At 35.3% G+C, this 27099-nt stretch overlaps 1 protein-coding gene across 1 annotated transcript in view; it reads right to left on the bottom strand.

The window, feature by feature from the left end:
• Nucleotides 1-26894, bottom strand: part of DSG1 (desmoglein 1) — a 36752-nt gene extending 9858 nt beyond the window's left edge. The window contains exons 1-10 of the mRNA XM_024757955.1: nt 26847-26894; nt 17385-17420; nt 16989-17120; nt 15682-15837; nt 13932-14076; nt 9006-9172; nt 5037-5171; nt 4544-4729; nt 2149-2408; nt 581-720 (exon numbers count right to left, since the gene is read on the bottom strand). Coding sequence (XP_024613723.1) covers nt 581-720; nt 2149-2408; nt 4544-4729; nt 5037-5171; nt 9006-9172; nt 13932-14076; nt 15682-15837; nt 16989-17120; nt 17385-17420; nt 26847-26894 — 1405 coding nt within the window. The remainder of the gene's footprint in view (nt 1-580; nt 721-2148; nt 2409-4543; nt 4730-5036; nt 5172-9005; nt 9173-13931; nt 14077-15681; nt 15838-16988; nt 17121-17384; nt 17421-26846) is intronic.
• Between the last annotated feature and the right edge of the window lie 205 nt (nt 26895-27099).

Below are 27099 nucleotides of genomic sequence, written 5' to 3'. Positions count from 1 at the left end.
TTTTTTTTTTTTTCGGTACGTGGGCCTCTCACTGTTGTGGCCTCCCCCGTTGCGGAGCACAGGCTCCGGATGCGCAGGCTCAGCGGCCATGGCTCACGGGTCTAGCCGCTCCGCGGCATGTGGGATCTTCCCGGACCGGGGCACGAATTCATGTCCCCTACATCGGCAGGAGGACTCTCAACTACTGCGCCACCAGGGAAGCCCAACTAACGTTTATTGAATGTCAGCACTCGTCTAGTGCTTTATATGTAGTAACTCCTTAAGTACTTCTAAATCCATAATGTTATTGGCCCATTTTATGGAAGAGAAAACTGAGCGATAGATGGGTTAAATAACTTCTCTAAAATCTTAGAGCTAGTAAGTGATGGTACGAGATACCAATCCAGTCTAATTCCAGAGCCCACGGTCTTAACCCTAAATTATAATGCCTCTTGTATCATTCAGGATTTGATTGTATAATACCCAATATGATAACTTTTGTTGGAAAAAGGGTTACTTCAAAAGACAGTAATTAAAATTTTAGTTTCTGAATGTATATATAACTTCCAGTAGACGAGAAAAAATTAAATTGATTTCTTACCATCTATAGATAGAATTGTTCCTTGGTATTTTCCCCTAAGTATTTCATATTGTTGAACAGTAACTTTATTTCTCAAAATAATGATGCCCGTTTTTGAGTCAATAGTGATTAGGCCCGTTGGATTACTTCCCATTACATATCTGTATTTGAAAGACAATGGTACAAATTAATGTTAGCTATCTAAAGGCAGGGGGTAGAGAAAGAGAGATTTTGATTTTAAACCATGTTTCCAGCCAGTAATTGTAACTCCTGGATATAATTTTCAATTATTGGAGACTTTATTTTTTGGGGGGGTGGGCAGTTTCAGCTGTTTGAGGACATTCAGAAATGGATGAAGATTTAAATTTAAGAAAAAAGAATTACTGAGCAGCCACTTGTGATGGAATGTCTATTACATCTAGCCCACTTAGATGTACGAATAATCCTCTGACGCCTGCAGCCTCATTTTCATTTGATTTTGGTAGCATCAGAACTGTCCTGGACAGCCCAGATGCTGCGACTTCCTGGGCTGCTGCTAATTCTAAACTATTCTCTTACCAAAGAAGTTACTTCTTCAGCAGCTTGGCTTTCATCCCTTCCCTATTTCCACTCCCCTCCCCACATACACAGTGAATATACAGGACTTCTTGTGGATTCCAAACTCTGTCCTCGTCTCGTGCCTCTATCCTATTCTCTATTCTCTTTCTCTTCTCATCTTTGACTTTGAAGTTTTCCTTCTCATTTATATGTTCGTTAGACAAACATTGGTTAGATAGCTCTCTGTGTCAGGCATTGTGCTAAACTCAGGAAATAGAACTTGGAAAGCAGTCAGATAGGGGTGTGGTCTTCCCTCAGTGAACTCACATCTGTGGAGTACAAGGGAGCTTATCAGTAATGGCGGTGCAGTGTGATAAGAGCTATAACTGAAATACTCACATGGAGTGAGAGGAACACACAGAAAGAACTTTTAAAACTCATTTGTGAGGTCTTTCCACTCCACCATTATTCCTGATCACAAGCACATTTGCAAACTACGTGTGCACATATACACACAGATTTTTATTGATCAAGTAGAAACACTCGGATATGTAGAGTTAAAAAAAAAACTACACAGCTTAATTTTTCCTCAATGTAACCAATTTTTCATATCAAGATTATCGTTGACCAATATTATGTGCCGATTAAAGAGAGAAAGTATCTGAAATGCGTTAACTAAATCTAATTGATTTCAATCTGGGCAAATTTGCAATGGTAAAATCAATCCATCAAATCTTCCAAGGGGAATAACCATGATATGTAGTAATCAGCTAACTGGTCAATAAAATATATAAACACAGGAGCATCAAACTTTCCAGATAAAATATTTTCACATTTTAAACCTTCACATTTTTCCATCTTACATTTTGTGCAAATTTTTATATTTTCTTAAGTTAAACAGTCTAAGTTAGGTAACAATTCCCCAATTAGTACGTTTGATAATTGAATTTCAAAAATAGTGACAAATATTTTAATTCAGATACTTTCTAAAAAGAACATATTTACTTAAGTTCAATATGTGGTGAAAATTAGTTGGAAAATGTCAGTCTTACCTAACAGTGGTTGAAGGTAGACCTGTGTCCAGATCAGTAGCTATAAAGTCTCCCAATTTATAGTTTTGTCCCATCGCACTAGTTACTACGAATGTCTTTGAACCTGGACGGAACACTGAGCCTTCAACTACGTTTAACACAGTCACAGAGACTGCAGTTGCTGTGAGTTTATATTGAGACTTAATTGATTGATGAAATTCAACTTTATTTCTAACACCAAGACTAAGTTGAAGATTCTTCGTAGCTTCATAATCTAGGGCCTAGAAAATACATAGTGAAATAGTTTTACTATAAGGGGAAAAAACATTCTAGAGGAAAGAGATATTCTTTGATAATAGGCAAAAAAATTCTTACATCTTTTTCTTTAATTAAATATAAATACATATAAATACACACTCTGTTCTTACTTTATATTCAATTCAATACAAATACATGAAAATACAGTAAGAAAAAGTCCAATTGTCTTAGATCTTTTGCTGAAAAAGTATGAGTTCTAATTGTCCACCAAACTAAAAAACTTAAAATAATACAGGTGGTCAAATCCATGCATTTTGTAATGCAAAGAGAGTTTATGTTAGATGCTATCATTTCAGGTTTCTCAGAAAATAGCTCTATTTATTAGGAAGAATGGGCCAAGTATATCATAGGTTCAATCATTTGACTGATTTTATCCATAAAGAACTATGTACAAGAAATTTTACAATGTATATGTGACTTCTTTCAATAAATCAAATAATAGAATGTAGTATATAAATAATAAAAAGAAATCCATATTTTATTCAACATATCCTGGAAAAATTCACTTTATATTATAAAATTAACAAGTAGTCATTTTCATTATGAAAGACGGTGTCAAAATCCACTACTCATAAAATCCACAACTATGCATTATGCCTATAAATACCAACTATATTTTTTTAAATTTTCATATAACAGTAGTTTAGATGACCATCGATTCACACACTGAGCTCTCTACTTAGCTAAAATTTTCAGTCTTTGCTCTAATATTAGCTTTATTTGCAACTCCAAGAATGGCTATAAAATTATATATACATATACATCACACACACGTATTACATATATATATAATCCTAACAAAAGAATTAATATATGATGTCATGTCTGGGAGAAAAATGAACATTATTCCCACTTTACAGACAGAGATATTGAGGCCAGATAGATCAATTAATTTTCTAAAGTAATATCATAGTTTGGGGTGAAATAGATTAGGACTCAGTTTCCCCAGCAGGGAAACCTAGATAGTGTAGTGGAAAGAATGTGAACTTAATAGCTAGAGAAGCCTAGGTTTGAATGTCAGCTGTCCCACTTACTAGTGATGAGAACTGAGCAGGTTACAAACTCTCTCTGAACCTCAGTGTATTTATTTATAATGTGGGCATATAACCTATTTTACAGGGATGCTGTAGAGAATAAACTAAATCATCCGCACACTGCCTCAGTGAATGGAAGCTGTAGGCATGGTGACACTTTATGAAGACATATGAGACAAATGATCACACATTCCTATGGGGACAGAATTCCTTAGGAGTTTATTTCCCAGAGCAATTCTGAAGGAAGAAAACAGTTAAAAAGAGATTACATTTTACCATGAGGAATACATATTGCATGCATCACGTACAATCCATGCACAGCTATTGCAGATTTTAAAAAATAGACTGACAAGTCTTGTAGCACAGGGTGAAATCTTCACTATCAGCTCCCTAGGAGTCAGACATTTTTCCCCCTCGAATCTCAGAGAAAATTCTACTGCAGGTAAATGTGGTGGATCAGTAATGTAGAGGGGACACAGGAGAACTGTGTTGACTTGGACCAAATCTCTATGACTTGGACCAAGTCTCTAGTATACTTATGTCTGTAATAAGCCTGGGTCAGCTGCAGAAGTGAGATGAGAATGTGATAATCCTACAATTACAGTAATTTAATTTTAATTCTGTGAAAACACACTGGATGAACTAACAACTTTTAAATTATGTGATGAATAATAATTGATGTACAGTGTTGACAGGGACACTTTTTTTTAGGCAATGTTTAATCTGCTTCAAAAAATATTCTTCAAATGTGTAAAACAAAACCTTAAGGATTAATCGTACTTTGTTGTAAGCATAAAATAAGATTTGTGTTTAAAAATGTATGATCTGTGAGGGAATATTGTATTGCTAGAAAAGAGTTTCAAGTAAAAGTTCAATGCCTGTCTTTATGAAATTATATAAGCAGAAAAACTCTCTATAAAAAAGCTCTATATCATGTATAATTCTAAAACACAGTAATTTTTATTCTTTCACCCACTCAAGTTTGTGAAATGTTAACATCATTTTAAGATTAACACTTTGAAAAAAACCAAGAAAACAAAATATTTAGGATAATTATTCCATACCTTAATAACCTTCAAAGTTCCCACATTTGTTCTTTCATTCATTTCTATTTCAAACCAATTTCCCTCATTTCCAGAGATAAAGAAAATGACTGCCATCCAGTTAGCTGAGAACTCCTCATCCAAATCAATTATTCTAATCTGGAGCAAATTTGAATTTAGAGCATTTTCTTCAATACTTATGGAATACTGAAACAAGAAGTAAAAAATTTTAGCACAAACTATGTGAGAAATAGAACTATATTAGTTTTATATAGAATGTTTATAGTTATTCATGATATAGGAAAGAGATCTATGTTTGTGGTCTCACTTTTCATTGTTCAAATAGGGTTTTTTTCATATGTATTATGTAGACAAACATGAGATGAAATATTTGTGTACATTTGGGTTGTGTGTGACTAAAGATAACATGTACATATATAAATAGAATTGTTTGAACAAATTTTAGAAGGTAATGAACCTAAAGTTGTTGTTAAATTCAAAGACTAATACTTACTGATGACTGTTCCATGTATGGGATGTTATCATTGACATCGAGGATTTTAATGCTGCATTCACACTCTGCTGCCATACCATCTGCCCCACCATCGCGGTCTGAGCCTCTTACAACTAGAGAGTACTGGCCATATTGCTAAAAATACACACAACAAACAATACCACAGTTGATGTAGACAGTTTTTATTTTGTCTCATACAAGGATCTTTTAAAATGTTGGATCAACATTTACATAAATCTATGATGAAGATAGAGGTAACACAGAATATTGAAAATTCGAAAATCTCACATGAATCAATATGAAGTTGCCACTTCTATTCCCAAAAATTCTTATTCAGCATCATTTAAAAGAAGCAAAAATTTTAAAAGACATCATTCCTTATTATATGTTGAAAAAGTTTATAAAGGGTGAAGCAGAACAAAATGATCAGGAGGGGAGAGATTAAGATTTACTAAGAATTTATGGAATTAAAATTCTGTACCCCAAATTATCAACCCCTGAAGAATAAAGAGATAGCAAATGGTTTGCATTTTTTGGGGGGTGACAGTACAGTTATTGATGATCTGTTTTCTTGATTCTACACAAAGGTACTTAAATTTTTAGAAGCTGGTAAAAGCCATGAAGCCTTTCCCAGACACATGCATATATGCATCCTCACTCAAAGTTGTGGATATAATTTTAGAGGATTCATAGTTAGAGACGTCTTGAGGGTTCTCCACAAATGCCAGGTTAAGACTATCTGCTCTGAGAAAAAGGGAGAGGGCTCAAATCAATAAGATTGGAAATGAAAAAGGAGAAGCTATAAAGGACACCACAGAAATACAAAGGATCATTAGAGAAAACTACAAGCAACAGTATGCCAATAAAATGGACAACCTGGAAGAAATGGACAAATTCTTAGAAAGGTACAATCTCCCAAGACTAAACCAGGAAGAAATAGAAAATATGAACAGACCAATCACAAGTACTAAAATTGAAACTGTGATTAAAAAACTCCCAACAAACAAAAGTCTAGGACCAGATGCCTTTGCAGGCAAGTTCTATCAAACATTTAGAGAAGAGTTAACATGGATTTCTTCTTCTGAAACTATTCCAAAAAATTGCAGAGGAAGTAATACTCCCAAACTCATTCTATGAGGCCACCATCACCCTGATACCAAAATCAGACACAGGTTCCACAAAAATAGAAAACTGCAGGCCGATATCACTGATGAAAATAGATGCAAAAATCCTCAACAAAATACTAGCAAACAGAATCCAACAATACATTAAAAGGATCATACACCGTGATCAAGTGGGATTTGTCCCAGTGATGCAAGAATTTTTCAATATCCGCAAATCAATCAGTGTGATACACCACATCAACAAACTGAAGAATAAAAACCATATGATCATCTTAATAGATGCAGAAAAAGCTTTTGACAAAATTCAACATCCATTTATGATAAAAACTCCCCAGAAAGTGAGCACAGACGGAACCTACCTCAACATAATAAAGGCCATATATAGCAAACCCACAGCCAACATCGTTCTCAATGGTGAAAAACTGAAACCATTTCCACTAAGATGAGGAACAAGACAAGGTTGCCCACTCTCACCACTATTATTCAACATAGTTTTGGAAGTTTTAGCCACAGCAATCAGAGAAGAAAAGGAAATAAAAGGAATCCAAATTAGAAAAGAAGAAGTAAAGCTGTCACTGTTTGCAGATGACATGATACTATACATAGAGAATCCTAAAGATGCTACCAGAAAACTACTAGAGCTAATCAATGAATTTGGTAAAGTAGCAGGATACAAAATGCACAGAAATCTCTTGCATTCCTATACACTAATGATGAAAAATCTGAAAGTGAAATTAAGAAAACACTCCCATTTACCATTGCAAATATCTTGGGAACCCTCTTACACTGTTGGTGGGAATGTAAATTGGTACAGCCACTCTGGAGAAAAGTATGGAGGTTCCTTTAGAAACTAAAAATAGAGCTACCATATGATCAGCAATCCCACTTCTGGGCATATATCTGGAGAAAAACATGGTTCGAAAGCATACATGCACCCCAATGTTCATTGCAGTACTGTTTACAATAGATGAAAGCAACCTAAATGTCCATCGACAGATGAATGGATAAAGAAGATGTGGTACATACATACAATGGATATTAGCCATTAAAAAGAATGAAATACTGCCAGTTGCAAGAACATGGATGTACCTGAAGATTATCATACTAAGTGAAGTAAGTCAGACAGAGAAAGACAATATCATATGATATAACTTATATGCAGAATCTAAAAAAGAAAGATACAAATGGACTTACTTACAAAGTGGAAACAGACTCACAGACTTAGAGAATGAACTTATGGTTACCAGTGGGGGAAGGGTGGGGAGACGGATAGATTGTGAGCTTGGGACTGACATGTACACACTGCTATGTTGAAAATAGATAACCAACAAGGACCTACTGTATAGCACAGGGAACTCTGCTCAATGTTAGGTAACAACCTAAATGGGAAAATAATTTGAAAAAGAATAGATACATGTATATGTATAACTGAATCACCTTGCTATATACCTGAAGCTATCACAACACTATTAATAATTATACTCCAATAAAAAGTTTAAAAAATAATTAAATAATAAAATAGTTAACCAACAAGAACATACTGTATAGCACAGGAAACACTGCTCAATATTCTGTAATAACCTAAATGGGAAAAGAATTTGAAAAAGAATAGATACATTTATACGTATAACTGAATCACTTTGCTGCACACCTGAACCTAACATAACATTGTTAATCAACTATAATCCAAAAAAAAAAAAAAAATTAGAAAGAATAAAATATCTGCTCTGGCGGCTTGCCAGTGATTGCAGAGTTCCTTTACTTTTTAGAGCTCTTCACCATTACAACTCTTTTCATGTTAAAGGAAACCCACTGGGCCCTTTAAGAAAGTTTGAGAGAGAAATACCTAAATAGTCAACTTCTTCTTATGGTAATTTTCAAACAAGTAAAAAAGGACATAATGGTAACCTAGAAACTGATGGCATTTGGATCAATAAAGAGTGTTAAAATAATCTGATTTATCCTAAATCTAGGAATCATTAGCAGGGAGATGTCATTTTAAAGTAACTATAATACTTAAAATGAAATTTAATTAAATATCAAATAGAAAATAAAACTTCCTCATTTATAACTCTAAAATATATGCACATCAGTTATATTCTATCCACATTAAAAAACGTAATGGAAAAAGTTGATATTTTAAAATTAAAACAAGGGACCACATGGCATTATAGAAACCATGCAATGCTTGTTCTAATTTGGTAACAATCAGTAATTATTTTTTTAATTGTAAATGAAAAGACTGGTCTGGATGTTACTTAATTCCTATCCATCATTCTGATTCTGTGATTCATTTCCCAAAGTACTCAGTGGGATATAGGTGAGATATAGGAAGAGAAAAAAAAAAGGGGGTTCCCTTAAATGCGCCTAGGATATGCTGGCTCAAAGAAAGATAAACAAATAAACAAAACAAAAAGGAAAGATAAACAAGTTTCTTAGCCTGTAAAAATTCTTGGAGCTTCTACCGTGTTCACACACATTGTGACTCACCAAGATGGGAGACATAATAGCAATTGTTTCTTAAATTTATTTCATTATTGGACATACTTTAAAAAAAAAAAAAGGAGCTTTTGCCTCTACCTTGTGTGTATTTTTATGTACTCTCAGAATGTAGTTTTCTTACATTGAGACAAACGCTAAGTAAGATTAAATGAAAAATGAGTATAAAATCTATTTGAGGGATTCCTATTTTTTTCACCTCACAGATATTTATGTCATTACCATTATGTGAAAAGGTTATGTAATTAAAATTTTAAAGTACTGTTTTCTTTTTTTTTTCTTAGAACTCTTGCTTTTAGAATCAGTTCCTTTGAGACTACAGCTCACTCAAAGAAAAAAGAATTACCTCTCTGTCCAGAAAATTATTCATTGTTCGAATTTCTGCAGTGTATCTGTTGATAATAAACATTGGTGAATCAGAAGGTTCTTGTCTTACGATCTTGAAGGCTATTTTTGAGTTCAAATTATTTGGTTCATCTGCATCAGTAGCATTGAGCATCATCACCAGTGTATCTAGAAATTAGGAGAAATTGATTGCAAATGGACAGTGTAATATATATTGTTTTTCCCACAAGGTGTTAGGGTTAGTTGGTCCATATAATGGGCACTCTATCATTTTCCCTTTCTACCGCTTCGACATACCAATATCTTAGCTCCTTTCTATACCTTTGTCTTAATAAAAAGATCATATTTTACCAGGGACCATAGACATTACTGATAGCTAGAAAACAAAGAAATATTTTCTTCTGCCTTTTCATTTCTTATTCTAGTATAATTCTTTTTTAAAAAGGCTGCTATGGTGAAACAAAATGATATAAGGCCAGACCAACTCATTCCCAACTGTAGCACTTTCTAGCTATGTGATCTTGGCCTCAGTTTCCACATCTATAAACAGGGATGATAATAGTACCGTCCTCATTGAGTTCATGAAAGAATTAAACATCTATTGAAGAAAATTATGTGAAGTTCCTATTGAATAGTGCACATTCAATAAATACATATTATTGTTGTATTTTGCGTGGTCTCTAGTAAAATGCTAAGTAACTAGTAGGTTTAAAAAAATGCTTGTTTAATTACATACTTTGTCCTATCCCTCACTTTTTCCAATAATCTTATTAGCAGTTTTGGTGAAGAACACTGGAGAATGTGAAAAGCTTCCAGCATTCATAAACTAGACTTCTCTACAATCAACTCTGTTCCAAGCACAATTGGCCTGTCTGTAGACACCAACTACCAGCTCCCATTTCTCTCTCCCTCAATCTCTGTGTGTGCATTCATTTCAGCATCATTTTTTAAATGTTTTCAGAGGCATTTAATTCATTAATCATGGTGCGTTCATACAACGAAATCTCATGAAATTGTTAAAAGGAATGAAGAAACATGTATTTCCTAATATGGAAATGTGTTCAAAATATATTTCAATACAAACTCACATTGTGGATAAGTATGTAAAATATGGTCACATTTGTTTCTTCTTTGGAAACACGTTTATATATATTTACATGATTATAGAAAGTATGTACCTAAGTAACTAGTGATGGTACTTGCCCCTGAAAAACGGTGCTAGGGAGAGCAAAGAACGCATTTCTATTGTGTTTTTACTCATATTTTGTGAATTTTTACAACAAACATTCTTTTTTTCTTAAACATCTTTATCAGAGTATAATTGCTTTACAGTGTTGTGTTAGTTTCTGCTGTATAACAAAGTGAATCAGCTATATGCATATGTATATCCCCATATCCCCTCCCTCTTGTGTCTCTCTCCCATTTTCCTTATCCCATCCCTGTAGGTGGTTGCAAAGCACTGAGATGATCTCCCTGTGCCATGCAGCTGCTTCCCACTAGCTATCTATTTTACATTTGGTAGTGTATATATATCAATGCTACTCTCTCACTTCGTCCCAGCTTACCCTTCCCCCGCCCGTGTCCTCATTCTCTATGTCTGTGTCTTCATTCCTGTTCTTCCCCTAGGTTCATCAGAACCTTTTTTTTTTAAGATTCTGTATATATGTGTTAGCATACAGTATTTGATTTTCTCTTTCTTACTTCACTCTGTATGACAGACTCTAGGTCCATCCACCTCACTACAAATAACTCAGTTTTGTTTCTTTTTATGGTTGAGTAATATTCCATTGTATACATGTGCCACATCTTCTTTATCCATTCATCTGTTGATGAACACTTAGGTTGCTTCCATGTCCTGGCTGTTGTAAATAGTGCTGCAATGAACATTGTGGTACATGACACTTTCTGAATTATGGTTTTCTCAGGGTATATGCCCAGTAGTGGGATTGCTGGGTCATATAGTAGTTCTATTTGTAGTTTTTTAAGGAACCTCCATACTCTTCTCCATAGTGGCTGTACCAATTCACATTCCCACCAGCAGTGCAGGAGTGTTCCCTTTTCTCCATACACTCTCAGCATTTATTATTGTAGATTTTTTATTATGGTCATTCTGACTGGTATGAGGTGATATCTCATTGTAGTTTTGATTTGCAATTCTCTAATGATTAGTGAGGTTGAATACCTTTTCATGTGTTTGTTGGCAATCTGTATACCTTCTTTGGAGAAATGTCTACTTAGGTCTTCTGCCCATTTTTGGATTAGGTTGTTTGTTTTTTTGATATTGAGCTGCATGAGCTGCTTGTATATTTTGGAGATTAATCCTTTGTCAGTTGCTTCATTTGCAAATATTTTCTCCCATTCTGAGGTCGTCTTTTTGTCTTGTTTATGGTTTCCTTTGCTGTGCAAAAGCTTTGAAGTTTCATTAGGTCCCATTTGTTTATTTTTGTTTTTATTTCCATTTCTCTAGGAGGTGGGTCAGAAAGGATCTTGCGGTGATTTATGTCACAGAGTATTCTGCCTATGTTTTCCTCTAAGAGTATTATAGTGTCTGGATTTACATTTAGGTCTTTAATCCATTTCGAGTTTATTATTGTGTATGGTGTAATGGAGTGTTCTAATTTCACTCTTTTCCACGTAGTTGTCCAGTTTTCCCAGCACCATTTATTGAAGAGGCTGTCCTTTCTCCACTGCATATCGTTGCCTCCTTTATCAAAGATAAGGTGATCATATGTGTGTGGGATTATCTCTGGGCTTTCTATCCTGTTCCTTTGATCTATATTTCTGTTTTTGTGCCAGTACCATACTGTCTTGATTACTGTAGCTTTGTAGTATAGTCTGAAGTCCGGGAGCCTGATTCCTCCAGCTCCAGTTTTCTCTTTCAAGATTGTTTTGGTTATTCGGGGTCTTTTGTGTTTCCATACAAACTGTGCAATTTTTTGTTCTAGTTCTGTGAAAAATGCCATTGGTAGTTTGATAGGGATTGCATTGAATCTGTAGATTGCTTTGGGTAGTATAGTCATTTTCACAATAGTGATTCTTCCAATCCAGAAGCATGGTATATCGCTCCATCTGTTTATTTTATCTTTGATTTCTTTCATCACTGTTTTATAGTTTTCTGAATACAGGTCTTTTGCCTCCTTAGGTAAGTTTAGTCCTAGGTATTTTATTCTTTTTGTTAAATGGTAAATGGGAGTGTTTCCTTAATTTCTCTTTCTGATCTTTCATTGTTAGTGTATAGGAATGCAAGAGATTTCTGTGCATTAATTTTGTATCCTGCTACTCTACCAAATTCATTGATTAGCTCTAGTTGTTTTCTGGTAGCATCTTTAGGATTCTCTATGTATAGTATCATGTCATCTGCAAACAGTAACAGTTTTACTTCTTTTCCAGTTCGGATTCCTTTTATTTCTTTTTCTTCTCTGATCGCTGTGGCTAAAAATTCCAAAACTATGTTGAATAACCGTGGTGAGAGTGGGCAACCTTTTCTTGTTCCCGATCTTAGGGGAAATGGTTTCAGTTTTTCACCATTGAGAACGATGCTGACTATGGGTTTGTCATATATGGCCTTAATTATGTTGAGGTAGGTTCCCTCTCTGCCTACTTTCTAGAGTGAAGCCCTGGAAGATTTTTAATCACAGTTTCAATTTCAGTGCTTGTGATTGGACTGTTCATATTTTCTATTTCTTCCTGGTTCAGTCTCGGAAGGTTGTGCTTTTCTAAGGATTTGTCCATTTCTTCCAGGTTGTCCGTTTTATTGGCCTATAGTTTCTTGTAGTAATCTCTCATGATACTTTGTATTTCTGCAGTGTCAGTTGTTACTTCTCCCTTTTCATTTCTAATTCTGATGATTTGAGTCTTCTCCCTTTTTTTCTTGATGAGTCTAGCTAATGGTTTATCATTCTTATAGCAGCATTTTTTTAAGTTTAAACTGTAGGTGTAGTATTTTAACAAATAGAATTAAAATGTAAGAATTATTTGAACTTACAAGAAGTTATACCACTTAACAGTTAAAAGTAACTATGGTATGTTGAAGTTTTGAATTCAAATGAGACATTATCTCTGCTGTTTTTTTAAATATATCTAGGACAATCTTCAATGGTACACTAAGCAGTTAATATACTATCCCACCCAAATGACTGAATATTTGGCAGTTAAAATATTTCCTTTAACAGTAATCCATAAGGAAGCAATTGCACGTTTAGAATTTTAAAGCCCTTGTGTAAATACTGGTTCTAGTTTCTAGATTTTCTGGTGCCCCTCTACTAGCATTCCTTGAGATGGTCAGCTTTAAATATATTGTACATGGAGGACCAAAGAGGATTAGGTTTGTAATACATTTCCAATACATACTATCAGTGACTTGAGTAAAAACAAACAAAACCCATATTTATTAAATCATATATAAGAAGGGGCAACAATGCTTGTTTTGCATTTATTTGTTGTCAAAGAAAAGCTCTTTAAGATTATGGCTACCAAATAGCTAGTCTGGAAGTGATTTCTATGAGTGACTTTAGAGTCGTTAAAATTAAAAAAAAAAAAAAAAGGCAGTATAAATAGAAATGGATGAGATTCCCCTTCAAAGTAGTCAGGTTGGGAGGCTAAATTCTCCCAGTGCCTCTGTCACCATTGTGCAAAGTACTTTTGGATTTTTTCCTTAGGAATCTACTACAGAGCTGGTGTGTGAGAAAATGCTTCCTATTACTTTAGAGTTGCTCCTTGTGTATGACAGTTGGAGCTGCTTCCACAGTTGAAGGGAAAGCCATTATGGAGATTTCCTCATGCCTTCCTGTTCTACATGCTTTTCCAACCTTATCTTTTACATTCATGATGTAGTACCTTGACAGCATTTAGCCTCTAGTTGTCTGGCTGTTAAGAATGATCTGGAAGCTAAAATAGTCTTGTTTACTTAATAAAGTAGACTACTTACTGGCATTAGAATTTTCTTCTATTTGTCCTAGAAACGTAGACATAGAAAATACCGGAGGGTTGTCATTTATATCCAAAACCCTGACTCTGAGCTCGAGAATTTTCTCTAAATCCTGACCCAGTGAATTCACAGCCCGACAATAGATCTAGGAGAGAAAAGAGGAATAATTACATGGTGCAACACATATTTATTAAGTTCTTGCTTTCTTTGAGCATTATGCTAGGCATTGTGGGAAACTAAAAGAACAGTAAGACATATTATTTCCTACTTGAAGGTAGATACAAGTAGTACTTATAATCAATAAGGGGAGGCAAACACTAACTCAAAATCCCATTTGAGAAAAGGTAACATGATAAGTTACACGAAGGAAGAACAAAATTACTGTGACTTCATAGGAGGATGTAATGATTGAGAGATCTTCCAAGAAAATTTCAACAGGTGGAGCAGGGAATTGGCAGGGTGTTTCAAGCAAAGGGATTTACGTGAGGAAGGAAACGGAGTGGTGAAAACTCGTTGTTGGAATTAGGAATAGGGGTTATGGGACTTGAGAATGTGACAAAGGAGAGTCACACGGGGGCTTCAGAGAAATATAGCATTCATGGGATAGGTGTGGCTATGTGGGTGTTTATATTATTATTTGGTGTATGAAAGTGTAATGTATACTATTTTGCCTATGTGATATATTTCATATAAAATGCATTTTGCATCAAGAAAAGCTAATAGGCTGGCATGTTGATTTAGAGTTTTCAGGGAAACATTGTGGGAGACAAGGCAGGAATACAGACTTGGAACAGAAGACTAAGGAATTAAAGTAGTTTGAGGCATACGGAAAAGCAGTATGAGTGAAAGCCTGCAAGCGTAGATTACTATTTGAAGGCATTTTGGAAAATTATGGGGTTTGAATAGAAGAGGTTACAAGATCAAAGAAAGTTTTTAAAATGTCTTTAGTTTTATTTTTCAAGTATTAACAAGTGTTGACCCTAATGATAGATGGAAATGGATTAGCAGCCAATGGAGCAAGCAGAAGAAAGATGAAAAAACAAAGTTGATTGATTAAGGTTCTTGGACAGGTAATTATGGGAAAATAGATAGCTTTTGGGATAAGCAGCTGAGAGAAAGAAGAAAATCGATCCCATTTTTGGATTTAATTCAGAACATTTCTGAACTGGAGGAGAGAGAATTAATTGTGGGAGTTTGTGATGAAGGGCCTAGACTTTTTAATGAAGTTGGTCACAGGTCAGCTTCATAAAGTGGAAATGAGGCAGAGGGTTTGAAGTTTTGTCACAGCAACTGTAAAGAATAGAGTGAGATGCGTTAAGGGTGAATTAAAGTATCTCCAAGGCACATCCTGAGTTCAGGTGAGCTTGAGCAATGTGATTTTATCATAAAGTATGTTCACTCAGGAAAGACTCCATCAGGAGCTCCAGAATCATCATTTGGCACTGGAGTTAAGAGGAACCGATATTCTCAACTGAATTAAAGTAAAAGAAGTTAGGTGCTTGCCCTTCCAAACAAACACTTTAGCTTGACACCGGGGACTGACCAGAGGTTAGCATTTTTGCTAAGGCAGTTAAGCAAACACTCCTTTCTGTCTTAATCTTTTGTTTCTTTTGGGTCATAAGATGCTCATGAAATAAGGGACAACCAAAAATGCCTAATATTGAGACTCTTGAAATCAAATCAAGTATGATCTGAGCTTAAGATAGTCCAAAAATAATATAGGCCTGAACATACATATTCACCCACTTACAATGAAAAAAGGGGTGACCTCTCGATCAACTATGGATGTTATATTAATTTCACCAGTTTTTTGGTTAATAACAAAGATTCCGTAAGGTGGTTGATCAATTCCTACTCCGGAGATGCGGTATGTAACTTGCTGGTTTGCAGCACAATCTGAGTGAATCTGCAGAAAGAGCACAGGTGAAAACATACATTACAGGGAGCAAATCAAGAGTGCTATGTCAAGAGTGCAATTCTCAACTATCTTGAGAATTGTTGAATGTATCTGTTATCTTTTGAGAAATGCTGGAAATAGAGAATTATTTTCCTAGATAAGAGGAATAATAACAGCTTTATATTTTCAATGGTAAATGACAACGTAATAAAAGAAATTCAATTTCTGTTTCTACCAAATTAGAAAAAAGTAAAATGTCACCCTAATAAATCTAAATCTATGCAGTCATCTTTCATGCATTCATTCATTCAACATTTACAATGGATCGTATTATTTTTAGTCTCTGTGCTAATGTTGAGGCTAGAGTAGAGAGCTCCTTGCAGTCTTAAGGAGTTTACCAATATTATTACATAACTTTGATTTTTTTGATTAAAAAAATTTTTTAATGTAAAGTTTTAGAAGAAAGTTTAAAGTAGATTTATGTAGGCGACAAGAGTTATCTGACTGTGTAGAAGATTTTAATTTTGAAAATGACGAGGTTGTGAAACCAGGGCTCTCTTGGAAATAAAAAATTGTATGACTGTAAGCAATCTTATGGGGAAATCTCTGTGTAAATTTGTGTATATATGTTTGTATGTGTGAATCTGTGTGTGGGGATATGTTTCCGTGTGTGTGTGTGCACACATGCGTGTGAGCACGTGTGTGCAAAAGGAAGAAAAGGGAAAATAAAAGGAAAAGAGCATATGAAACAGGGTACATTGTGAATGTCCATAACAAAGCCAAAAGTAGGAATTCAATTCTAAGAAATTAGGAGGCAGAAGTAGCACACATTGAAATAGTTCCTGTGAATGTGCTGAGCATTAAATTCATTGTATAAATCACTATATTTTTTTCATCTAGAGTTTGGGGTGACATATGATCATGTATATTAATTTCACCAGTGTGGTGAGTCAATGTTTAACTGTTTACCCGAGTGCCTAAATTTCTTAATTTATACTTTTAATGGCTTCAATTTTCATAATCTGAATGGCTGCAGTTTTGTTCTGTATCGTAATTTCTCAGTGAGATGTGTTCATAAAATATTTAAAAGATAGGTTCTTTTGAAAATTTAACTCCATCCATTCTGATTTTCGATTTTATGCTTTGGGGTTGATACTTACTTTGGCGATTGGGTTCCTCTTTGAGTTGTCCTCACCTTCACGGCAGGCTGCAGCGAACTTGATCCACTCACGTTTTTGCCTCCTGATGGACCGCCACTTGATGGTGCCATTTTTACTGTTATAATCTCTGACCTTGGGTGGGCAGGATAAAGTAATAGTATCTATTAACTTTTATTCATAATTCACATTCCACTGGAGCTTTTGGAGGATGGGCTAATTATAATGTCAGAAAGAGAGGATGTTTCATTGGGAAAATTGGTAATTTTGATAATCTATTAATTTTAGCATAACATTAACTTTACTTATAAGGATGAATTGTCTTTGGAAAATATGTTGCTTCTCCCAAACCATTTTTCTTATTTTTAATTTGGAAAAAATTAATTTGCTATATGTTACCTGGATTTGAAATTCACTGTTAACTTCCAGCACCACCTATAAAAAATAAGATAACCATAATTGATTTTTAATTGAATGCTTTGTAATTCATGCTATCTCACTGCTTAAAAAACAGTTAAGCAATAGTCTTGTGGGTCATTAGCAGGTGAATCTAGTTTTATCTCTCAAGTTCTGATGACGATGCTAAGGATTCCTTTATGTTTGGTTTTTACCTTTCAATTTTGCTCTTCTTTTCATTACTTTTATTGTTAACCTCTTTTTCATTCTTAGCCTATGCAGATACTTGTAATCATATGAGCTAGGACATTTGAAGCTAGAACCCAGGAAGAATGAGAGTTGGGAACTCAGGACCTCTTAGTAAATCTTGTGCCTGAAGAGCTGGAGATACTCGGATGCTATTTAGTGATTCAACAGCATGTTATGATACTAAAATATTTGATGATAGTTTTGGGATCCGACTAGCCACAGATGGAAACAGAAAACAAAATTTGGAGTAAAGAAAGGATATAAAGCAGAAAATATCAGGAAAGCTTTGGAATATTTGCTTTTCCACTGTCCAATTCTAGATGGAAGATTTTCTAGTATTCTTGAAAATCTTAAGGTGATAAATCTTTAATTTGCTTTGAAATATGAGAATAAAAAGTTCTAAAATAAAAACAATTTTCTTTATGTAAAAATGAGTTCATATTTGATATTTTATTGTTGGCACTAAACAAAACAGATGATATAAATGCATCCTTCCGTAGCAATGAAAATAAATTACAAGACTGTAGGGACAAATTGCTGTGTAAGCAACTTTCATTAGTCTTTTCTCCTGCATTAAATAATTTCCCGGTCAAACAAGTGAGCTAGTCAAACAGAGCTCTGCCTAGTTTCAACTCTGGCCTTGATCTTTACATATGATTTCTAGTGAAAATCATACATATAATTTAAATTATTTTTCTCTAGAAACAAAGGCATTTCTAAAAGCACACACACTTATATATTAAGTCTAATATATCAATATGCTTAGGACATTGTAAAATATCTATCTAAAAATTAGGTGTGGATTTGAAGGGTTTGTCTACATTTATTAAATTTAATTTAGAATCATTAAAGATAGTGTAAATTCTTAGCTTTTATTTTTCCCTAAATAAGAAGTTTTGAACTTTATCTGGTTTTTTTTTCAGAATTGCTAATTATGAAAACTGTTATCACAGTTAGATTTTATCTGGACTGTTGATAAAAGAAAATTATAGTTTGCATTTTAAAAAATGCGAATAATAGTAATTTCAAAATATAGTAAATTACTTTTTACAGTTAGTTTCAATTTCACCATTAAAGAAAAATAAAATTTTAGTCTCCAAGTACATATTTTTAAAAATTGCCGTAACTGATAATTCAGGAAAATATGTGTTTATGGTTAATATGAGTGTGTAAAGAGATAATGTTTTTATTATAGAATTATACACTCCTGGTATCTATTTAATGTTAATCATTACCATTAATCACCATTACAGTTCACTGAATGATAACTAAGTACTAGGCAATGTGTTTAGAGAAATCCGTGCATTCAATCTTCATTAGTACATGTGGTCAATACTATAATTGTCTCCATTTTACAGATGAAGAAATTGAGGTTTGGATATTAATTTAGGGCTAAATACAATCCAGAACAGTTCAGCCTAAATTTGTTCTTGAGGTGTGGGTTTTACAATAAAGTATAAGAGCCTATTCCAAGTAAATTACTAAGTAAAATATACTACAAAGAATTGACATTATTACAACTTTGAGAATTCAAAATAATTCTGATTTTAATCTAATCTCATAATATCCTTGTGAATTAGGAAGGCTTATGTAAAATACTAACAACAACAATAATAGTAATACTAGGGGGTAGGGGAGGGGGTAGAAAAATAAATGGCCCAAATCATCCAGGTCACTTTGGACAAGTAACTGAAATGTTATTGTAGAGTCCTTCTTGGGCACAGAATTGAAGTGATGTTAATGCAAATGTGTATTTCTTGCTACCTCTGAACTCTTGAACACTTTTTGCTCTTGTTTGTAGGAGTGGGACGACTGGGGTGTGGGTGTATCTAATTTGTCTGTTTGGAAGCCATTTCTTCATAGCTACAGAGTTGTGTATGCATCTGTTACCTGTCCTGTACTTCCCTTACCACACTGAAGTGTCAGTGCCTGCTGTTTGTTTTGGAGAACTATGCCAGATGACTAAGAAACCTTGCAACTTTATGGAGCTGGGTCATTCTTTTTCCCATGAGTAGCAACTTAGGCAGAAGACCAAGCAGGTTTCACCACAGTGTCAGGCTCTCAACTGGATTAGTAATTTAAAAACTGCCGAGTCTGCTTAAAAATGTGTTTTGTTGACATAACTTTATTGTGATTTGCTCCGAATCCAGAAAAAACTCTGAAACAAAGTCACTTTTGGACTTTCAAAGGCAAAACAATGAGATAAAAGGAGGACTTGGTAGAGTCAGAAAACTCTCAGTGTACTTCCTCGATTCTCTGAGCTTTAGTTTTCTCATTTGTGAAATGGTGGGGGTAGACTAAATTATATAGTTACCTTTTCAATTCTGACATCAAATCCCTGTGTGCAGTAGGAAAATATGGAAGTTTTTTGATCACAGTAAAGGCATGATAAAATTGTAGGTTTAAAAGATTACTCTGCCAACAATTGGTGGGACTGGTGGGAAGAGTCAGTGATTACAGGCCACCAGCAGCTGAGTGTTTTGCATGAAATCAGGCCAGAGATGAGAAGCTAAACAGGAGCAGTGGCCATGGGAACAGACAGGGCAAGATCAAGGTTGAAATTGACAGGGCTTGAGAACCAATGGGATGTGAGAGTCAAGAGAGGGAAGAATCTCAGGTGGTGGCAGTTTTAAATGGGCAGATCAGGAGCAAGGCCATAGCAGAATTTAGCTGGTTAGAACACATCAAGTTTGAGATGCTAGAGAAAGGCCTGGGCAAAGATGCTTAGCAGTTTGAAATATGACTTGGCACCATGAACAATGGTGGTCCAAGACTGATATATGGAGGAATATCTTCGCAGGTAGGTTAGTTGAAATCATGGGAGAATTTGAAATCCCTCAAGAATACAGCAAAGAAACAGCCTGTGGGTGAGAATGAAACTAGGGGATTCCCTACATTTATATAACTGGGAACAATGACAAGAAATGAGAAACAAAAAGAGAAAAAAGAAGAAGTGGCTGAAAAAAAATAGGAAGAAAATATCATTGGATGTCAAGGATGTCAAAGGAAGGGAAAAGTGAAAGACAGATGGGTGTGAACTGTGTCAGATATGAAATAGTTTAGCAGAGTGAATCCTGAGGAAATCTGAGATTTTCTGTGACCTTGAACAGATGCTTTCAGTTGGATGGAACAGGCCCTTTCTGACTGAAAGAAACTGGGGAATAAGATGGAGGGGAAAAGGACATAAACCATTTTATTTTCTTTTGTCCGTGCTGCGAGGCATGTGGGATCTTAGTTCCCTGACTAGGGATCGAACCCGTGCCCCCTGCAGTGGAAGCATGGAGTCCTAGCCACTGGACAGTCAGGGAATTCCCAAGAGGGCATAAAGATAGTCACTTTTCTAAGAAGTTTGGTGATTAAAAAAAAAACAACAAATATATGTGATGGTAGAATTAGACGTAGTGTCCAAGGAAATATTTTGGGAGAGGGAGACGGGTTTTTGAAGGAGGAGAAAGAGGAGAGTAAGAAATTTTGATTTGAAAGCAGAGAGGTTCAGAGTGAAAGTCCTTGATGGAGATGTCATGATGGGGAGAGTGGGAGGGAACAGGCAGAAAGAAAGGACTTTGAAGACAGAGTAGGGAAGAGAGGAGGATGGAGATGAAAATCACTTGATTGGAGAGAGAAATTGAAGGACACTATCCTGAATGATCTAGACCTTGTCCCTAGAACAAAGATAAGGTTATTTGGGGGCAATTAGGGGACTAGTTTGGATTCTGAAATGAGTTGGGAATATGTTCTGTGGAGACTGTGACAGAGAATCACTTAGAGATGAAGACAGCGTTGTCAAGCTGAGTACATCTCAACTCTCTTGACCTCTGCCTATGGGTGTTGCGGTGAGTCGCTTAGCCATTCGGTGCCTCAGTTTCCTCAACTGTATATGAGACTAAAGCCCTTTCCAATTAAGACATTCTAAGAAAGCAATGCATAATTCACTTAAAGCGCATCCTCAATGAGTCCTCCCTGAATCATTATTTTAGGAGCCAATCCACGTACTTTTTTAAAAAGCCACAAGACACAAAATTGCATGCTAATTTCAAGGACTCTCTAATTATACTCATTTTTAGTTAGTTCTTTTGATATTGAGGTTTACATTTCTTTGCATATAATAAAAATGGTCTTGAAAGTAGTAAGTGATTTTTATAAGGAAAACCTCTTGCGTTTAATATTGTAAGGTAGTCTTCCACAGTCTCTTGATAGTTTTTTAAGCATCAAATTCTGATGTGTTTAACTGTTATATACATCACAAGGATGAACCTGAGATAAAGCTAAAATATAATAATTTGCTTCTTTTAAAAAAACCTCCTGTTTTGTCTTTCCTTTGTATTACTTGGACAATAGCTGTCAGTCTGGAGTTGACAACACCTTGATAGCTCATTCCTCATATTTGTTTATTGGTTTATTTATTTATTTGACAAATACGTATCAAATGTATATCCATACTTGGGTGTGGACCCAAGACTGGATTAAGACTTTCAAAGGGCTTAAGCCCTAAAACTATTATGGTAAGCCTTAGATTAAATGTAAATGTAATAGTGCGTCGTAAAAATACATGTTAGGGAAATTCAGCGTGATTATTTTCATGTTTAATACGCTGATGATTTTTTGGAGTGTGTGGGGGGAGAAAAAGATAAACTATCCCCAAATTCCCTTTTGATGCCTCTACTTTGTGAATTAGACATCTACTGAGCAACCTTGCACTGGTGCAAGGCACTGTGAAGTATACAAATGTGAATCAGAACAGAGCCTGCCCTCCAATAACTTACAGTCAAGTCGTTTTATGAGCAGCAGGCAGCCATTAATTTCTGAAGATGTGGTTTTTCATTAGACAAGGTTGTGCCCTGTGCTCATAGACCAACTGAGAGTATGGATGAGCAGCCAGTGGCATTTAAACCACTTTGACTTGCCTAAGTCCATTAAAGGACCTTGCATGCCAAGCATAGCCAGCAAGGGTGACATGACCCAGTGTTCTATAAGGGTGTTCCCTCACTGAGGGAAGCATAGTGAGTCTAACTGCAGTACTGAGCATGCATCCTGCTTCTGTGTTAGGCAATGCCTGTTAGGACATAGGGAACCTCAGCAACAGTGTCCTTGAAGAATGTGTAGTGGAGAAAAGAGTTATCAGAAATTAAGTGCTCTGAGTATAGACAGAGTGTTATTTTTCTAGATTCATGAGCCTTGTTAAGTAGGTAAATCTTGTCCTTTAGGGGCCATGCCTTCAGATTTATCCAGTTAGCATTTCCTAGTTCTTTAGGTTTTTTATTACCTAAATCAGACACAGCAAAATGTTTTACTCTGTGGCAACTCAAACCAATTAAATGATGACAAATTTGTACTCTCTGTTTTCATAAAAGTGAAAGAACATGGTGATCCTAAATCTGCTGTGAAATTCCAAAGCTTTTAAGAGCATCATCATTTTGCTTAAATACAATTTATAAACTTAACAGGTGAACTGAAATGCTGCTTCCATTTTCTATAAAATATTTTACTTGGGGTTTCCCTGGTGGCGCAGTGGTTGAGGATCTGCCTGCCAATGCAGGGGACACGGGTTCGAGCCCTGGTCTGGGAAGATCCCACATGCCGCGGAGCAACTGGGCTCGTGAGCCACAACTACTGAGCCTGCGCGTCTGGAGCCTGTGCTCCGCAACGGGAGAGGCCGCGATAGTGAGAGGCCTGTGCACCGCGATGAAGAGTGGCCCCCGCTCGCCGCAACTAGAGAAAGCCCTCGCACAGAAACAAAGACCCAACACAGCCAAAAATAAATAAATAAATGAATAAAATTTAAAAAAATATTTTACTGAAGTTCCAATGTCTATAATATGTATCACTGTAATATGTGCACAAGAAAGCATAAAGAATCCTCTCTTTTGCTTCTCTTCTGTTTGGTCTGTACTAGTTTGTTAGTCCTTCTCTTGCTTTAGGCATCAACGAACACAATTATGGAAATTTAAGATGACTGGTTCACATTAAGTTGATGAATTATGTAATAAAGTATATATTACATTCTGTGTATTTTAGCCCTGGTCCTGAGAAATACTCTAAAAACACCTGCTTTATCCTTAATAATTTCAGCTAAGTTCAAATTGTGGAGTTAGCTTATCAGGTGGTCAGAAGGGTTTTTTTTTGAAGGAAGTATTAACCATGGAAAGAAGAGAAGCTAGGCTGGTATGATGAACTGAAAAACTGATCAATCCTGGTAATAGATAAAGATAGGTTTATTTGTTCTTTGAGTGTAAGCTGCAGAAGTTGGCTTTTATAGAAAAAGACATCTTGAGATTTGTATTGATTTGAGGTGACTGATGGGACCAGGTAGAGTCACAAGTAAGTTTTAGAAATCAATAGAACTATAAAAATTCTACTGGTTCTACTTTGCTTTCCCACAGTCACCATGCCATATCTTATACCACTGTTACAACCATTCACAGAGATTTCTTATATTTGATGCAAAGGTAACATTGTTTTCTGGTCTAGAATTCATTCAAACCACCCATCAGCCCCCTGCCAGCCACACACACTAATCTCATGGAAACGAAAAAGAAAGAAAAATAAATGTAGCATCAACATCATTTATTTGGCTTGCAGTGTTATAACAGCTGCAAACTATTGTCTGTCCAGCCAACTTGTCTAAATAATGGAATAGTCCTGTGACAATCTTGGTCTCTATAAGAGCAGGTTCTTCAGCTTTATTCTGCCTGATCTAACACATTAATTTGAACAAGGTCTAAAACTTAAATGTACATTGAGCAGACTATACAACATACTTGTAAATACATGGTTGCCCAGCTCTCAGTGGGTTTGCATTAAAGATACTACCAGCTTAAATGTCTTAAAGGTCTTCAAAATTGTCCAAATATGCTCCCTAATGTAGATTTTCACTTAACAACTTCGAGCAGAGAAGAATATAAAGACTTTACATAGATTTCTTTCTTTTTTTTTAATTGGTAAAAGCAAACCATTCAGAATAAGGCAAGCAGAAAAGTAAGAGGAAGAGTTTGCTATAGTGATGGTTAATTTTCAGAAAAAAAGTATTTTAAAGCAAAAATATATTGGATAGCTCCAAAGGACATTTATCCAAATCATCTGGTAAAATCAGTAGTAAAAATTGTGATTTTCTAAACCTCAGAAAGTGAAATTTTTTACAAGAGATGTTACGATAACATGAAATGAAACATCTCAATTCTTTATAAGTTCTTTGAGAAACAATTTTCGTAAGGTGTATGAGAAACTTATGATTGATTCCAAAGCAAAATATGGCAACAAACAAACAACCTACATATAAACAAACAAAAACTATCCAGACTCAGAAAATAAAGTACAGTGCTTCCCTGGTGGTGCAGTGGTTAAGAATCTGCCTGCCAATGCAGGGCACACGGGTTCGAGCCCTGGCCCGGGAAGATCCCACATGACGCGGAGCAACTAAGCCCTGTGCACTACAACTACTGAGCCTGCGCTCTAAGAGCCCGCGAGCCACAGCTACTGAAGCCCATATGCCTAGAGTCCGTGCTCCACAGCAGGAGAAGCCACCGCAATAAGAAGCCCACAAGCGGCAAGGAAGAGTAGCCCCTGCTCGCCGCAACTAAAGAAAGCCCATGTGCAGCAACAAAGACCCAATGCAGCCAAAAATAAATAAATAATTTTTAAAAAAAGAAAGAAATGCCCAGAAAGAAATGCCCAAATGCCCAGAAATCTCTCTACAAAGAAAGTTCAATGAGGATACATGATTTTGATAAAATGATATATTGTACTGAAGAACGACTAGTTACAATTGGCTGTTTAAAGGAATTTTATAGGATGTAATTAGTTAGAAATAATCATAAAAATAGTAAAAGAAGGCATCTTATAGATTCAATGAAAGTACATAAGCATCTGAATAAACTTTAATCAACTGACACTATAAAAGGCCTTAATTGGATCAAGTTTATATGAAATTAAAAATAAAAGTATTTTATTATTGCATAATTAACAAGCGCTCCTATGTTCAAATGATGTACTCTGTGGTGCTCATTAATCCCTGCTGTGTCCCAAATTATGATATCGTCTCATCCTCAGGATCACGTCCATGGAATAAGGCTAATGTTTGAAGGGCAGTTTGGAACTACAGCTACAGCTTACTGATGCTCATTTATAACTAAATTCACTGGCTATGGCCTCTCAATTAAAAGTGAATTCAAGTTAACCAGCATATGTTGAATCAAAGATCTAACTTGTTATTATAGAAACCCAACAATCCAGTTCAAAAATTAAGCAAGTAGAGACACATATGCACCACAGCACTACATCTTGCCAAAATGTAGGACAATTTACCTGACACTCATCTCTTTGGATTATATTAAGCTTATTGTGATAAAGACTACGATTTTCAATTTTTCAACATAAGTGAAATTGAGGCAACACACTGGTGTTTCCCTTAGGATTAGCTCTAAAAAGAAGACTAGTAACATGTAGGGGGGCAATGATAAAGCATTCTGTTACATTTCTCTGATCATAAAATGTACAACTTTTATGTCACAGTCATTACTGACCTTCCAGTAGTAAGAACCAGTATCAAAATAATTATACTTACTCCTTTATTATAGCCATTCCTTCACCTACTATGTCATTTATAAATCTCCTGTACCGCCATTCTTTTTGAAATTAAAAAATGTTGTTTTAAATGAAGTTATAGTTTATCACTGTGGGGCTTCTGATATTAGTGATATGGACCCCCAACCACATATGGAACCGTTGAGATTGTTTGGATGATGAAGCCAGTCACAAACAGCTATGATTTTAATTTGTATGGATCCTAATTTTATGTTTTAAAATTTAGAGTGAATCTACTAGCAAAGATACCAAAAGTATTGGAAAATGTCTAGGTTAAAAATCAAGATACTCCTGTGAGATTGGTTTTCAAAGCCTACCTGCAAAAGAGAATTTGAACAACAAAATGCTATTAAGTAGTGATACGACTTTCCCAAATTCAGTGTTTTCCTGGCATGACTTAGCAATGACTTCGATATCAGAGATGTGATATGATGAGTTAACCCTGATGCGTTAATATGATCTTGAGTCTTCAATTAAGGAGAGAAACACTATTTAAAAATCTAGTTCATAAAATCACCTTACCATTAACATAAACCTTTAACGGGTTTAGGTTGGAAGTAACATAAAAAAACATTTAAAGTCCTCACTTGTTTACAGTGAAATGATGATGGAAAGTTTTTAACAGGATCCACTTACCAGGAAAATGAACAGCACTGCAGCTGTTCTGAAGAAGGGCCAGTTCATTGCTGCTGGGTTCTCTTACATCCAAGACCAAGGGAGTTTTGTTTGTTCTTCTCTGTTCTTTTTCCTCCCCCCACTCAGCTGGAGTCTGCTTAAAATAATTTCTCAGTAGATGTTCTTATGTGCAGGCTTTGAGGTGTTTCTTTCTTCTCTGGGAGCAGGTCTGAATGTGCGTATAACCTGTCTAGATCCCCACCCTAAAAACTTG

The sequence above is a fragment of the Neophocaena asiaeorientalis genome, unplaced genomic scaffold (assembly GCF_003031525.2).
Source record: "Neophocaena asiaeorientalis asiaeorientalis breed wild unplaced genomic scaffold, Neophocaena_asiaeorientalis_V1.1 scaffold126, whole genome shotgun sequence".
Lineage (NCBI taxonomy): Eukaryota > Metazoa > Chordata > Mammalia > Artiodactyla > Phocoenidae > Neophocaena > Neophocaena asiaeorientalis.
The sequence above is the reverse complement of the archived record's forward strand: the minus strand, read 5'-3'. Positions and strand labels throughout refer to the sequence as shown.